The sequence below is a fragment of the Chaetura pelagica genome, unplaced genomic scaffold, assembly GCF_000747805.2.
Source record: "Chaetura pelagica isolate M959 unplaced genomic scaffold, ChaPel_1.0 scaffold394, whole genome shotgun sequence".
Classification (NCBI taxonomy): Eukaryota; Metazoa; Chordata; class Aves; order Apodiformes; family Apodidae; genus Chaetura; species Chaetura pelagica.
The window spans coordinates 1,793,367-1,808,977 of NW_009952966.1; the positions used below are offsets into that span (position 1 = coordinate 1,793,367).

General features: G+C 43.9%; 1 protein-coding gene across 1 annotated transcript in view; it reads right to left on the reverse strand.

Moving 5' to 3' along the window:
- The window catches only part of LEKR1 (leucine, glutamate and lysine rich 1), a 58,811-nt gene extending 43,205 nt beyond the window's left edge, over nt 1–15,606 (reverse strand). The window contains exons 1-4 of the mRNA XM_009995736.1: nt 15,559–15,606; nt 6,530–6,744; nt 1,488–1,607; nt 724–836 (exon numbers count right to left, since the gene is read on the reverse strand). Coding sequence (XP_009994038.1) covers nt 724–836; nt 1,488–1,607; nt 6,530–6,744; nt 15,559–15,606 — 496 coding nt within the window. The remainder of the gene's footprint in view (nt 1–723; nt 837–1,487; nt 1,608–6,529; nt 6,745–15,558) is intronic.
- Between the last annotated feature and the right edge of the window lie 5 nt (nt 15,607–15,611).

Sequence of the window (15,611 nt, forward strand, 5' to 3'; positions counted from 1 at the left end):
CACGACCTTCCTGAACAAGCCATTGGTTGTGGCTTGCTCCCAGCTTCTCCTCTCCTGAAGGCTGCCCTTGTTTGAGCAGGAAGCAGGCTGGGGGCCAAGGAAACTATTCCCAGCCCACAGACTGTTCCATGCCCCTCAGTCCCAAAGCCCCTCAGATAAAGGCAGCTGCATTTGGGTGTTACGATTCCGGAATGGAAGGAATTGCAACCCCCTGGGTGCAGGTTTGCTCGTTGGCAGTGGCTCATTCAAGGCCACTCAATGAGGAGACCAGGAGGTTGCACAAGGGAAGAGGTGCCACCTGCCCACATGGTAGGGGGAGGACAGCAGGACCCTCAAACAGCTCCACAAAGGGACATTATACCAGTGCCCTCCAGTATCGCGTGCGTGAGGAACTGGCACTAGAGACAGAAATTAAAATAGCTGCAAGTCTTTGTGCTGCAATCCCATCCTGTACTCACAGTAAGCCTATTATTTATGTTTCAAGCCATGGTAAGTATTTATATTACTTCCATGTCAGTCTGACTTGGCTCACCAGACAAGTGCTGGTCCAGCACAACCACCTGACAGGCACTGGGCTGAGCTCACACATCCTCTGCTACTGGAGTCTGGACAAACTCATGTCAGCATTAGAAATTCTCCATTTCACCTTCTACTTGACTGTGCAAGGCTCAACTACCAGAAAGCATTTCACCTCCAGAAAATTACTGCAAGATGATGATTTACCTGTCAAAGCTTCTTTGCTAACTGTTTTTATTTGTAGCAGAATTTCTTCTTTCAGGGCAGCCCAGCTCTCTAGATTACTGGAGATGACTTCCTTAATGCCATCTAGTTCACTTCTAATGAAAGGAAACAGTGAGATAGCCTTGTTCAGAGTTGAGCAATGGTGTTCCAAAGCATTTCTGCAAAACATAAAAATAGTACCAGACATACCACAAAAGACTATTTGTGAACTTGGTAACTGAAGTAAATTTCACAGCTACCTTTCTGTTGGACCATAGTTTATAGCATACTGGGTTACAGTCACTCAGCATATGAACTATGTTGCACATTGAATAGATTTATATTTCCCCCTTCTAAACATTGATGTAACATTCCTATGCAGGAATTAAGAAAGCTGTACAGGCAACTGCCCCACCCCTTCCTACTGAGAAATCGGAGCAATAATATTTTAAGTAATTAAGTCCAAGCTTATGCTGACTCTTAATAATAAGCAACACATGCTGTACTTCTGCTGCATTAAAAGGGGTGCACACTTACTGTTCAGTGTTAATTAATGATTTTCAACTTGTGAAGAACTTAGCCTGTTGCCAATAACACCAGCAATGACATTTTTTGTTTACGTTTGCTACGTCCACAGCATCTCACCCCACACCAGGATGGTTCCAAACACTCTTGTCCCTCAATGTGCTCCCTGCCTGCTCCTCCACCTCCCCAGAACCCTCTCAGCTGACTGCACTGCTCACTGGCCTCTCTTTCTGGGTTCTTACCTGAGCACTTGGGATTGCTTGGAGGCAGCTTCCTTCTCCTCTTGAAAATACCGCAAATCCTCTTTCATATTTTTTAATTCATCCTGCCTGTTCTTCAGCTCCACTGTTAGGTTTTTTATTCTACAGATGCAAATAGAAACTGTTATTTACATTAATATTCACTAACCAGCCTCTAACTTTTGTTTTAATTTAGCTTTAAAGACCCACTGAAAGTCTTCTCCAAGGTGATCACCATGTTTCAGACGGAAGCATCGGATCTTCCAACGGAGTCTGGCCCCTGTACCAGCCATTTTAGCAGCTCCTTCTAAATAATACTCACATTTGTGAAGTCAGGTGGAGATGTATGTGTCCAATATCACATCATGTACGTGCCCAGTAGGGCATCATTTATATGTGATGCTACATAAATACCTTAAGAGCCCAGTGTTCATTCGCAGATGCAACACAGAACCCCTTCATCCTCCACAGGACACGTGTCACCAGGAAAGTGCCCATCTGGAGCCCAGCTTTGGTGCTGCAGCCCCAAAACTGGGAGGTGGGTGCCCTCTCCCAGCACCCAGTGCCAGGGGGTGTTGGGGAAGGCTCCAGGGGAGCTCACCCAGGCTGCAGGGGAAAGTCTCTACAGCCAGCCAGCACCAAATCCTAAATACTTGATTTCTCTTTCCATCCTATTTTCCATTCAGGTTGTTTATCTATTTATTAATTTCAGACATTTGCAGAAGCTAAGTCCAAATTAGTCACTGGTTTCCCTTTGCCCTCAGTCTCACACCCATGATCAGGGAACTGCACCTCTGCACTGCTGAATTAATTAATGGTGCTCAGCAAGTAATAATGTAAAAATAGGCAAGTAAAATATATTCCTGTCTGTTCTTTTTACACCAACTGGAATCTAGGCCTCTGCTCCTTGACAATGGCATTTTAAAGAGCTAAGGAGAAACTTCTCACAAAATATGTTTCCACCAGATGTTACTTCTCTGCACTCAGGCAAGGACATGAGCATCAAAACGATCACAAATGTCAAGTTAGTAAGATTATTTTCCTACATCTCTCTTCAGGAGAGGGCAGGAAGTTCTGCACAAGGTTTCCATGTTCCCAGCTTGACCCACAACACACCAGAGCAAACACACATTTATTTTCTGTACTTCCTCCCTTTCAGAAAATAACCCACCCCAGAGGTTCTGGGCCCAGAAGGCTGCTGGCCACAGGATGGGGTGGGAGGGATGTGATTGGTGGCTCCACCTGACAAACTCTGGCTGGGTGCTGGGTTGTCCTGGGGTTCTCTCCCTCTCCTGTCACCCCTGGGGACCCCTGCAAGCACCCATCCTAGCACCCTCTAAGTATTTGCCTGCAAGAGATGTTTCCATGCCTCCTCCTCCTCCTGCCCCAAGGGGAGGCACCTGAGGGGTTTTTACCTTACAGGGGGGGTGACACCTTCCAGCTTTTCCTGCAAACCTGACACCAACAAAGATCCTAAACCTGGGAAAGAAAAGCTCCCTGTTATCAGGACTCATTAATATATTTTACACCCTCCCCCTCATTAAAAACAACAATTAACTTTTATCACTTCTGTGCTCCAGGTTTGCTTGTTTAAATGACTGACAAGGCACAGGAGAACCCAGCCAGGATTTCTTTTAGCTACCCAGGGGGCAGGGTGGCCTGGGAAGGGCTGGGTGCTCTCCCTCACTGCCCAGTTGCCCAGGCTGGTCCCCTGACTGGGGGCCAGGAGCCCCTGAGTGCTCAGGCTTCACCAAGCCAGGCAGGACCTGCTGCTTCCCTCAGCAAGAGTGCTGAAAAAAGGAAGATTTATTTTAGGCAAATTCAACCTTTTCCATAGTATGAAGTTTTGCCATTTTGGCAGGAACTAATGAACTTGAGAGAACACACACACACAAAAAGCTCAAATATGGAAAAACACAGTTTCCACAAGTTAAATTTGTTACATCTATGTTATCTTGAAGATTTTACTGTTTGTGGAAAAAAATTTCAACATCTACATGCATGAATCAGGAGTACAAGGCTGATGGCAGGAACCAACAAGGAACTTCTGCTATTGGTGAAAAGGTTTTCAGGAACCCATTCACAAGGGATGTCTGACCCAGGACTCACCAAGTGAGATCCATCCACCTCTTCACGTGCCTCAGCTCCAGAGACACTGGTTGCTCCCTGTCACACTCATGACACTCAGCACCACTGTGCCTTTAAAAAGCAAGTTTATTATTTAAATCCGTTTTACATTTCTTAGATTGGATGTTGCAAGAGTTCTCCAAATCCATACCATGCACAGTGTCCCAAATCTCAAAGGATGCTGTCAGGGAAGGTCTGTTAACAAACACAGGGCCTTGTAGAAGAGCCCAACGTGCCCCAGCTGTACAGCCCATCAGGACCAGCTCTCACCCTGGGATTAAAGCAATTTTACCATGGAATGAGACCTGGATAGCTCCATGGAATCAGTGTAGCTCCCTGCATGATGGATAGTTCATCTGACAAACTCCCAAGGGGCAGGTAGGTCATTTCTGCAACAGCCCAGGTAGCTTTCAGGGTTAACCACAGGTACAAACAAAAGCAACACTTTGACCTAAAAGGAATATAAAAATAAAACAGCCTGCAATTTAAAAGCTAGATTAAATCTCTTGGTTTCCCAGAGATTAAAAAAAGAGCCACATTTGGCTTCTGATAAACATTTGCAGTTGGGGAAGAATCCTCTGTCAACCTTGCAGGAAGCAGAAGGTAGGATGTTGAATAGTGAGTTTATGCCAATGGCACAAGGTAACAGGAGAGGCCCAGGATAGCAAAAAGGAGATAAGGAATATTTAGACATGTTACTTAATGAGGCACAATAGTTGATTTATGGCCTGAATGAAAGCCTGCTAAAAGTATCCCACTTGATTTCAACAGGTCTTAAATTAAGTTCAGCCCTAGGGAGAAAAAAGGCAGAGCTACAATTTTTATGAACAGTTTCAGCTGTGCTACAACAAGTCAAATGAATGGAAATCTCAGGTTTACCTCTGGCAAATGATGCTCAGCAAGAAGGATGTGCTGTCACTGCATTTGCTAACAGACTGAGTACAGCCACCAGAACTGCCACCCAGAGCTGCTCAAGGAACAAGGGGCAAACCCCTTCTTCAAAAAAATATGAAGTTAAACCAAAGAAAACATGAAATACTGAGGAGAATTTCAGTTCAAATGAAAAAAAAAATAAATTGCAAGAAGCAGCCCAAGTAGAATGGTCTACAAGATGTATCAATTTTGTTCAACTTTGAGTGAACTTGTGTGTTTCTAAATGAATCTTTTATTAGTAATATTACCAAAAGCAAGCCTCACTGAATCCATGAATAGTAATGCTCCATTCTTAACAATTGTGTTGCCAAAGCATTCCAGTCCAGCCCCTTGGGTACACCTTAATACTCCAGATGTCCCATGTCATCAGTTCTAGATCACTTGCTCCTAGCTATGAGTCAGTCATGCAAGAAACACCCCGACTGGGGGGCTCCAAATCAACATGACTGAACTGATAATGAAAGTCATCATCCCATTCTTACAAAAAGCTTCTGACAAACTGTTTGATTCAGATGAGCAAGAAATTACCATGATGCCTTTGTTTGTACCACGGTTTCCTATCAGTAGTCAACTTTGGCAACTGCATTTTTATAAGGTTATCTCTTATTGGCCAGCTATACATTTCAATGCTTATAGTCCTACTGTAAACAATTTGTGGAATATAACAATAGATTCAAAAATATGAGGAGAGAAAACTCCTCATATAGGAAGCCCAAAAGTAGCACTGAGCATCCATGGTAAATCTGATACGATGAGTAGAAGACAAAAGGGGTAAAAAGGAAGGGCAGTTCTCAGAGCCTCAGGTCTGGATGAGGCCCAAAACCTTGTATTTCTTTCACAGAACAGTGCAGAAAAGACCCAATTTGTTATTATGAAATCTGTGATATCCTCATGGTCTTGTAAAACAGCATAAAAGCAACAGAAGGTGAATTAGGAACCAGAAATATCAGTCCAAAAACCCTACAGCGAAAACAGTACAAAAAACCCCACCCATAATGCTAATTATATCAGAACACATTCACATTGACTGCAGCAACTTCCCTCTCAGCCCAAGCTCTTTATCTGTGATTCACAGCTAGTTTGGGTGCAGCTCCCTTTGCAGCCCAAAGAATGGGAAAAATATTAGAAAGTATAAATGAAGGGCAGAGGGGAAAAAAATATCTTTGAAACTCTCTTGTTATGCTTTATTTTTCACATGTCTATCCCAAAGGGAACTTTTCTATCTGAGGCACCAATCTGGAGCCTTGTTGTCTGCTCATCAAAGTCTTAGGGAAGTATGGCCACCACGATGTGGTGAAGAAGAACACAACAAAAGCCAGTAAGTGTGAGATAAAAGAGAAACACTTCAAGGTTTCAATAACTGTGCTCTAACCCAGAGCTCCTTAGATGTATCTGTATGGATACAAGGATGATGAAGGGACTGGAACATCTGTCTGATGAGGAAAGGCTGAGAGACCTGGGGCTGTTGAGTCTGGAGAAGAAAAGGCTGAGAGGGGATCTTATTGATGTCTATAAATATCTGAGGGGTGGGTGTCAAGAGCAAGGGGCCAGTCTCTTTTCAGTGGTGCCCTGAGATAGGACATGTTGGTGATTCTGTATCATGTCACTATGAGACAAGAAGTTAAAACTTCAGAACTGTGAAACTCCTGATACTGTGGAATTCCATTTAAAATATTAGCATTTTATTACAAAATTATAGGGTGAAGTCTTGGCTCATTTCCCCCTGGGGGGTTGTGCTGGAGAGGTAACTCTGAAATGCCTCACGGGCTTTCATCCACTTTAAATATATTGACTGTTTGTAAACTACAAAGGAATTTAAAACTTGCTTCCAGAGAATACTATAAAATATCATTTAAGTATTACAATATATATGTTACACCTGATAAAAGACAGACCAATCTGATTTGTATTTGAAACTTCTTTGGAATTGAACTACCCAATATACACCCACGAGACTAACATCAGACTAGATTATATGCTCTGACCTTTCTGTTTTGGATTCACTGTCAGCTCGATAGTGTTCCAGGTCTTGGTAAAGAGACTGCAACTCTGCTTGAAGTCCTTTTTCCCGTTCTATGCTTCCTTCATAAAATTTAAGCTCCTTTTCCATTGCTTTTACTTTTTCTTCCATCACCTTAAACTCATGAAGAATCAAGTAGCTGACTCCACAGTATTTGCACACTGTCTCATCCCGGGACATCTAGGAAAAGATAAAATGGTAGGATTGTAAGGAAGGAGTTGAACAGAAAAAAACTGTATCATCATCATCATCATTATTATTATTACTATTATTATTGTTACTGTTATTGTTGTTATTATTATTATTAAATCTGAACCATTTACACCGTTCACTGCTCTGGACCATTTACCATCAGAGGATGTTACTGCCTTAACAAATAATAAAAAGAAAATTCTACATTAACAAAATTAAATCAAGTTACAGCAGCACTTTTGTTTCCTGGAAGCTTCACCAGATACATCAGCTATGCCATTTGCTATGTGGGAACTCCCGTGGGAATTCTAAACTGAAGTACCTCTGTTTGATGTATTCATTTAGAATAAAATGCTGCGTTTTACCAAGTTATCTCCTTAATGAAATTGTGGTCGCCTGAGCCAGAAAAAAAATGTTATTTACTGTGGTTTTTTTGACAACTCCTATCCAATGAAGTGAGCCAGATGAAAAGGGGCAAGTGAATAGTGATGTAACCCAGCCATCTTTGCAAAAATCATTCAAATGAGTAAGGGGCTGCTGCTGCTGATGTAGTGTCTGTGACACTTGAGTGCTGTGGAAAATGTGACCCATTCACTAGGCCTGAAGTAGTCATCACTGATTAAAAAAATACAGAGTAAGTAACACACATCTAATTGAAAGGCCATTTCTTAGATGGAGACACATACCTCTGCAAGTGATCAAATTAGGCTTTGCAGTGAGCAAGGCTGCACAGACATGAGCAGATGGATGTGCTCTGACTTTGAGACGCTCTTACTGCTCAGTGACTGCTCAGTGCATCAGTGACTCTCGTGTATTTTAATCATTTTCATTTCCAGGGAAAATTGCTCAGCTTTTAAGTGGTGCAGAACTGAACGTGCACCAGAAATGGACATTGAATTAAGAAACCAGCCAGGCCAAGCCAAGAAGGTCTGACATTTAGTGAGGGACATTTTGAGGCATTGGGATAAATGGAAAGAAATCATACATTGATGAAAGAAAACAGCTTTCAGAAATGACAAACTGAAGACCCATTATTCCATGACTCAATAAGCTTTAGCACTTTAAATATAGCTTGATAAAAATGACATTTCAGGACGCCCTGGAATTACCAAGCCAAGCTTTATTTTCCCATTTCTTAGTTTTGCCCCAGTTTAAAATGCCCTTAGTTACAGTTGCTCTGAGTGCGCTGAAAAGGCAAGTTTATTTTTCCTGGCAGCTGCAAACTGTGCTTGGAAATATGAAACTGTTATTCAGGATAACTACCATAAAGTTCCAAAGCACTAAAATTACTATATTGAAAAAGGACAAAACGAGCTGTTATAAGGAGCACAGGAGGGGGCTGGTGTCCCCACAAGAACACTGTGCTCTCCTGCAGCACCACCGCTGCCTCCCAAACAAACACTGCCAGAAACTTCACCCGCTGCCTGAATTAAAAACAAAACAAAACAATTGGGGTCCTGAGCAGAAAATGGTTTATGCAAGTACCACAACGTTTTCGTTTTCAATTTCCATTTTGTTGCTGAACTTAAAAATAAACACAGGACAATAAAGATTATCCAGCTGGGCTGAGAGGGAAATGAGTCCTGTTCATATTCATGTTTATTCCTGAGGTGAAGGAAAAACCTGAAAGGACCAACTTGGATTTTTAAAGCATTTGCTACGTAGTTTAAAAAAAATTTAAAAAATAAAATCCCAGGAAAGACCAAGGGCTTTATAATCTGACTGCATAAGGAAGGAAAGTCCTGCCTGTTAATCAGCACTTTGCTTCTGTAAATGCAGTTACCCTGCAGTCATGTCTGTGGGCTGAACTAGCTTCAAATCTCAATCTGTAGTAAAACCAGCAGCTCCCTTACTTTAGCAGGGGCTGAGTGATGCCCAGCCAGCCCCACTGAACTCCAGCTGCAGCAGAGGAACACCAAGAACCAAGATAACTGGTTTAAATCCAGCAGGTCCATGCCCAGTATGCCTAGAAAATTAGCAGGACCCAGAGAAAAGGAACAGCTCCAAAGAGCAGGGCCTGAAGCAGGCAGGGCGAGGGGTCTGCTAATGCAAATCCTCATCCCAAATCCAAGATTCCACTTTCATGTCCACGGTGGTCAAAACACAAGTAGGACTTTGTCTTTTTGTCTTTTTTTTTTTTTTCCCCCTTTATTTTCTTCCCCACCCCCTCCCCCCACCCTCTTGCATTGTCAACATCACAACCCAAGTTCTCCTCAGTGATACTTAAAACACCTCCTGAAATTCCGGAGCTGGTTGGACATTTTTTAGAAGCTCCTGCAGCTTCGTGCAGACAGGTACAGGGAGCTGTTGTCAAGCTGCAGATGCTGATTTCATCCAGCCAAAATCATGACAAAGCTATCTCAGGGCTACGGCAATTTAAAGGTCAGAGCCAGAAAGCATTTTATAGCTTTGAAGACAATTTGAGTTTTGCACAGTTTCCAAGAGAAACAACATTATTTCATCTGTGTGTGGGTTTCCCTGTTGGCACCCTTTGGTGGTTTGTGAACCAGAATGCTTGGTCATTTACAGCCAACTCTTGACACTGAAGGCAGAAACATTTACATGTTTAAAAGTTTTAGAAAACCAAGTAGACAACAAAGGCTTCCCAAGTTTACTGCTGAAGAAAACGCTGGAATGTGAGCGGAGTCCTTAGCAGATAATCCATACAGGGGAGAGCCTTATAAATGGTCTGTCCAGGGGAAAAGATCCCATCAGACCTTGTACCTTAGGCACCAAAGTTCAATCACTACACAAAAGTCTGTAGGAAGCAAATTTTCACAAGTTGTTCTGCTTTCAGAGCTTCCTTTTCTGGAGTCAGGTCACCACTGAGTAACCACCAAGGATGCATCACATACACAGTGATTTATGTTTTCAGATTCCATATTTCACTATCTACATATGATGAAAGGACTGGTACCTGCTCAAATGTAAAGCAGTAAAAAAAAAACAAACCAACAAAACCAAGAAACAACCAGGGGCTCCAGCTGACTCTGGAAGGAACTGGAAAGAAAACTATGAGAGCTCTGACTAGAAAGTGGACTGGGTATGTGCTCAGCAGTGAATTGGAGAAAAATCAATCAGGAATTAGAAAAACAAAACCAAAATAAAACAGAAAAAAAACCCTAAACAGAATATAATGTTAGTACTGTGATTTTGGTCAGCCTGGACAGGGAAACTCATGGCAAACAGGACTGGAAAAGGCATCAGAGGGATACTAAAGCCCAGCCCTTGGCACAACAGGACTGCACAAGTGGTAACAACATCAAAAGGCAAAGTCACTGAGGACACAGGGCTTGAGCTTGGGAGACACTGGACCCAACAGGTTTGGAGCTGCAGTTCTGATTCACTTTATACCAGATGCTCCAAAGGCCCAGAGCTCTGCCCTGAGAGAGCAGATTGCAAGGCCTCCTTTCTAGCTCTGATATTCCAGTGGCTGTGGGAGGAGCTGCAACCCCAAGCTAGGAAGAACTAGGGTCATTCCATGGCTACACAGATTTCTGCAGGTACCAAGGGCCAGTGGAGAGCTGAGCCAGGATGGATAGTCACTTAAATTCCATCAGTCTGACTCAGTACTGCAAGCATCTCTAGAGCACAAGTTGTAAGGGAAAGAAGAAAAATGTCTTTGGTGGCCTGGACCATTTTTAGCCTCTTGAATGACAAGACAGGAATTTATGTCATTTCATCTTGAGCAAATAGCTACAGGGAGCATCAGCTTGTGCACTGCTCTTCTGCTCCTCTGAAGCAGCAAATTCTACCCACAAAAATCACCATGATAAAGAGCTAAATTCCCCTTGTAAGACAAACTCAGCAGTGCCTTGTTATTACAACATCCAGCATATGGATGACTTATGCTAGAAAGACTATGTTACAAGCAGCTAATAAATAGCTGTGACTTTTAAAAGCCAGAACTCAACTCCTTAATTAACGAGATTCTTTAAAAAGCTTTGAATAGGTTTCTGTGAAACACAAACATGGAGCCACGAGCACAGACATACTCCTTGCACATTGATTTTACAGTGCAGGGGAGGGAGAGCCTAAGGGACCTGCAGCTCTTCCCATCCTCCTTCCACCACCCAGTGCTGCTCAGGCACGTAACTCAGCAGTAACAGAACAACACAGGAAACTCAAGCAAAAAAAAGTATTCTCATGCTGCAGCTGGGTGCTCCTGAATGACTTCTGCATATTGATTTTTTTTACCTCTGCTTGATTCTACCTTATCCAAATCTACTTCCTTTTTCCTGCTCTGCCATCGTGCTGCTTTGGTTTCTCTCGTGCTGCCTGTCCCTCTCCTGACAGACCAGCCAAGTACTTTCACACACAAAAATAAGCAATTACTCAGGCCACACAACTGATACTCTGGGAAGAAGGTGGAGTCTCCTGCTCTACGTGGAAAACTGAAGAGATTATTTTAAATTATCTTTTATTATTATTCAAAGAAAAAATTTTAAGAGTCTCAGTAGAAACTTGTTCAAAAGAAGTGACTTGTGAGTCAAGTTTCCAGTCAGCATCTCGTTCTAAAGTCATACAGGCTGCAATGCTAAGTCATGCTGCATCCATAAATATTTGCTCAACTTCCATAAAATAGCAGCTGCAAAATAAAAACCACAGGACCTGCTTTGAACACATAGGAAGAGCACAGCAAGGGGCTGGCAGTGCAAACAGAACGGCCTGCTCCCCAGAGCTTATTCAAAACATGCCCCCAAACAATCTGTTTGTCACGGCAGGAAATAATACTTGGATTTCAGGTAGCTCTCATTTTTTCCTGTGAGTAAAACTGACTAACAAACCATAAATGAGTGTGTTGCACAGTCAGGAGCTGCACGCACCAACCTGCAAAGTCCCTCCATGCGCCCCACAGCCCCTCAGCCCTTCCTGGGGCTCCCAGCCCCTGCTGGGAGGCAGGACAGCACCCTCCAGCAGAGACTGAGCCCCAGGACAGCACAGGGAAAGGACAATGTCTGCACACACAGGTCAGTTAGCCCATTGTTAACCCCCTCTCTGCCTGACAACACTGAGGTCTGGCAGCTGCAGCTGGAAGGCCCTCCTCACTGCAACCCAGCTGGCTCCAACACAACAGGCACTGCAGTCCCTCCCATGCCTGGCACTGTGCTTGGATGCCAGGTGCAGAAAGGGTAGAGAAATGCCTGAATAAATGAATCCAGTCCTAACCTTATGGGAAAAGCTTGGATACAGGGAAGACAGCCCCAGCTCTGTGAGTACAGTGAGATCTTCAATCCTTTCCTGCCCTAGGTGACCACCAGTGACTCCAGAAGGCTCACACTGAGAACAGAAGAGGGTGAGCCAAGCTCAGAACATCTGCTTTCTCTGATACAGTAACACACATGGGTAACAAAGCCTGGGAGCTGGTTTTCCCAAATCAACCAACGTAACCAGTTCACTGCTGAGAGCTTTTCACCTCTTCAGGTGGTAACACAGGGGCTTCTACCCAAAATATCTGCTATTTTCTAACAGCCTTTCAGAACCCTCAGAGAGCCAGAGCTTGACATCCCAACCAAATGCAAATGCTAAAAATTCTTGAGCCAAGTATTGAAAATGTCAGTGGGCATGGGGGCAACTCGTGAACATCACGAGAACCACCTGAAAGGTACATGACAACAGACTTTGGAAAGACCTCCTGCTATTCTGCATGGGGATGTTCCCCTGTTCATCTGGAGAGCACAAAGGGAAACGCTGCTGCTCCTGAGTCCATGTTGGTATCAACATTGTAAGTACCAGATACACAGCCACGTTGTTCACTTCTCCAGAGCTGGGCCTGGTGGACAGGACAGCTTCTTGAGCTAATTAACACCACTGGAACGACGTCAGAACCCCTTAAAAAAAAATAACCTCGGGTTCCAAGACAGCAAGAAAAACAAAAGATAACAAAGTGCTCATAAAGATACCATAATGTGCTCAACTTAAAGCACACATGGCAAATCCAACGAGTAACCATTTGGTACTAGCAATGTACATGGTGTTTGGTGGAGAGCTGGATACCACAGGAACGTTCTGTTCTGATGGATAACACAGCTTCAGAGTTCCTGCTCTGCTTGCTTGCTTAAGCTCCTAGGGTGAGAGAACTACTCCCCTGCAAGGGTATCTTTTGCTCTATTAATTTTATGATCTATGTTAAGCAAAGGTTATTTATTTGCCAAATAAAATATAAAATTAAATACAACTTCTTGTTTGCTACTTTGAGGACTTGGGACATTTCAGTAAGATCTTCAGGGAAGAACTGGATCTTCCCACCCACCTACATGGACTGGACAATGCTAAAAGAAGCACAGAACTTCAGTAAGTTCACTAACCTATAAAAGATTTGTCTTCCACTAGCAGCAGACAGCTAACAAGGTACAACACAACCATCTTCTTTCTCTTAAGAGGACAAAAACCCAACCTAACAGCAAACTAACCCAAACAAAAAGAGAACTCCCCAAAAATAACACAACCATAGTGTTGGAGTAAAGGAATTAGTGTTGGAATAAAGAATCCCTTGTCAGCACAGCCACCCAGCCTCCAGCCAGCCCGCTCACACCAGCACCTAGCAGTGACTATTCTGCAGCTGGAATCTCCACGCTGAACACACTCCCTCCAGACACACATGGCTCCTCTGGCCAGCAAACTGCAGGCTGGGAGCATGTGCTCAGTTTGGCAGAGCAATCCACAGCTGCTGGCACAAGTTCTGCACACGTTGGGAGCAATCTAAAAGCAGGACTCCAAAAGAGATGCTGTAAAATCCAAGAAGGGGGAATGTGAGGGGCATGACAACTTGTGTACATCAAAGGTAGAAAATACAAGGACAGGAAATGGTGAGAATTACTTGTAATCAAGCTCTGCATCCACTGCAAGTACAATGCAAGTCAGCTGAATGAGGAGACAAGCAGCAGCAAAGGATATGTAAAACCCCAGCTCCTAACTGATCCCAGAGTCTTGGGCTGTCATTGCCTTAGAGCTCATGTATCTCCCACTGATGGGCAGGGTGGGATGGGACAGGAACATTCATGTAACTGTCTGGAGGTACTGGGCCTTCTGTACAGAGCTTCTTGTTTCCTCCTACCACAGAACTGCAAGGGATCTGCAGAGCTTTCCTGCCTAATCCTCCACTCCAAAGCACAAGTTTGCCTTGCTTGCCCTCCCAACCCCAGTGCCACTGGAGGAATTCCACAGCTCCTCTGGGTGAGCTGTCCCCTCAGCTCAACCACCCCTGCATCTGGAGTTTCATAGCATTTAACCAAAGCAAGTCCAGAAAGCTGAGGAGAAGACTCATTTGGAGCTGGAGCTGAAGGACAACCACCACCCTCCTACACATGTGAGTGCTGTTACTGTGCCTCCACATATTTTCTAGAGTAAGTCAAGCCAGTTTTATTACACTTTCCCAGAAAAGCAGGATTTTTAAGCTCTTTATTTTTGCCCTCTTCTAGATTCCCTTCAGTCACTTTATTTTTCTTACAGAACTGACACCTCAACAGCCCTGAACTGAGCAGCAACAAAGGCCCAAGTCTCATGTGCTATTCCTGTACTAATACAGTTAATGCTTTATTTCCTTGTAACATGAACATTGTTGATGTTATTCTGCTTAAAACTTCATTGTAGCCCTCAGTGTTAGGTCTGGCAAGTAACAAGGAAGCTTACTCAGTTGCTTTGCATTTTGCATCAATGCACTGAACTGACTCTTTTAAAATATGCCTTATTCTTACTAAAAATGTGAAGTTTAATGCTGTTCCCAGAGCACTCACAGCCCCTCCCAGAATGGCATCAGTGGATTGCTTATTGGAACCAAAGGCCCCAGCTCCAAGAAAAACAGCAAACACTGACACTCCAACTGAAAAAAATCATCTCACCCCCTCTCTGCTTTCTCACCCACACCTGCTTCCTCCTCCTGCCAGCATTTGGACCAGCAGCTGATCCAAATAAGGGACAGGCAGCTGAAGTGCCACCAAAGCACAGCCTTAAGTCATCAAAGGAAATATTCAGCAATGCTGTCTCCAGAACAATTCCCTGATGTACTTCATCCAACAACTGGGTACAGCTGTTTTTCTGAGAAACCTGCACTGGTTTTTGCCAGCCACTTTAACCTGCTGGTGTTTGCAAAATCATTCCTGAATAAACAAACGTATCTTTCCTGCTACCAAAACAGCTGCTAATGAGGTGGTGAATTTCCCAGGTTCTTCTCCTCTCCTTCTTTAAGGGCAAGCAGTCCTCTTCCCTTCTTTTGGCTATCTTACCCATCCTTGAATTCTCAGAAATCAGAAATTGTCTCAACAGTTTCCTGGACTATTCCAGGAAGAATTTCTCCGGGCTGTGTTAGTCTGAGTCCATAAAGCTTTTCAATTACTTGTTGATTATAAAATGCATACCAAAAACCTGAGGACAGCAGGGTGTTTTATTGCCGAAGTAATAACTTCACAGCGTTGCCAAAAGTGCCTCATGTTCCACTTGTGTGCACATGAGGAGCCTCCCCAGAAGTTAACCCCTATGAAGAGCAGCACTGTTAGAGTCTGTCTCCCAGACCCCAGCACAGCCTCACACGCAGCAGACCCAAAAGATGGAGGGGAATGTTCTGTTCCTGTTTGGATTGACACTCCTTTGGAACAATGCTCTGCTTTGCAGTCATTTCCAACTTAGGCCCAAAAAAACCCCATCACTGTATGGGACACAACCTGAAGCCCACCTGGGGGAGCAACACTTACAGAACGGGGATGTCCCTCTGCTGCGCTCCTATAGATCTGGCACCTGATTTACACTTCACCTCGAAGGACAAACCCTACAGGACACCCGACAGCCAGGACCCCAGCTCCCTACCTTCCGGATCCCCTCGGGCAGCGCGTGGAGGGGGACACGCCGCTCCATGGCCT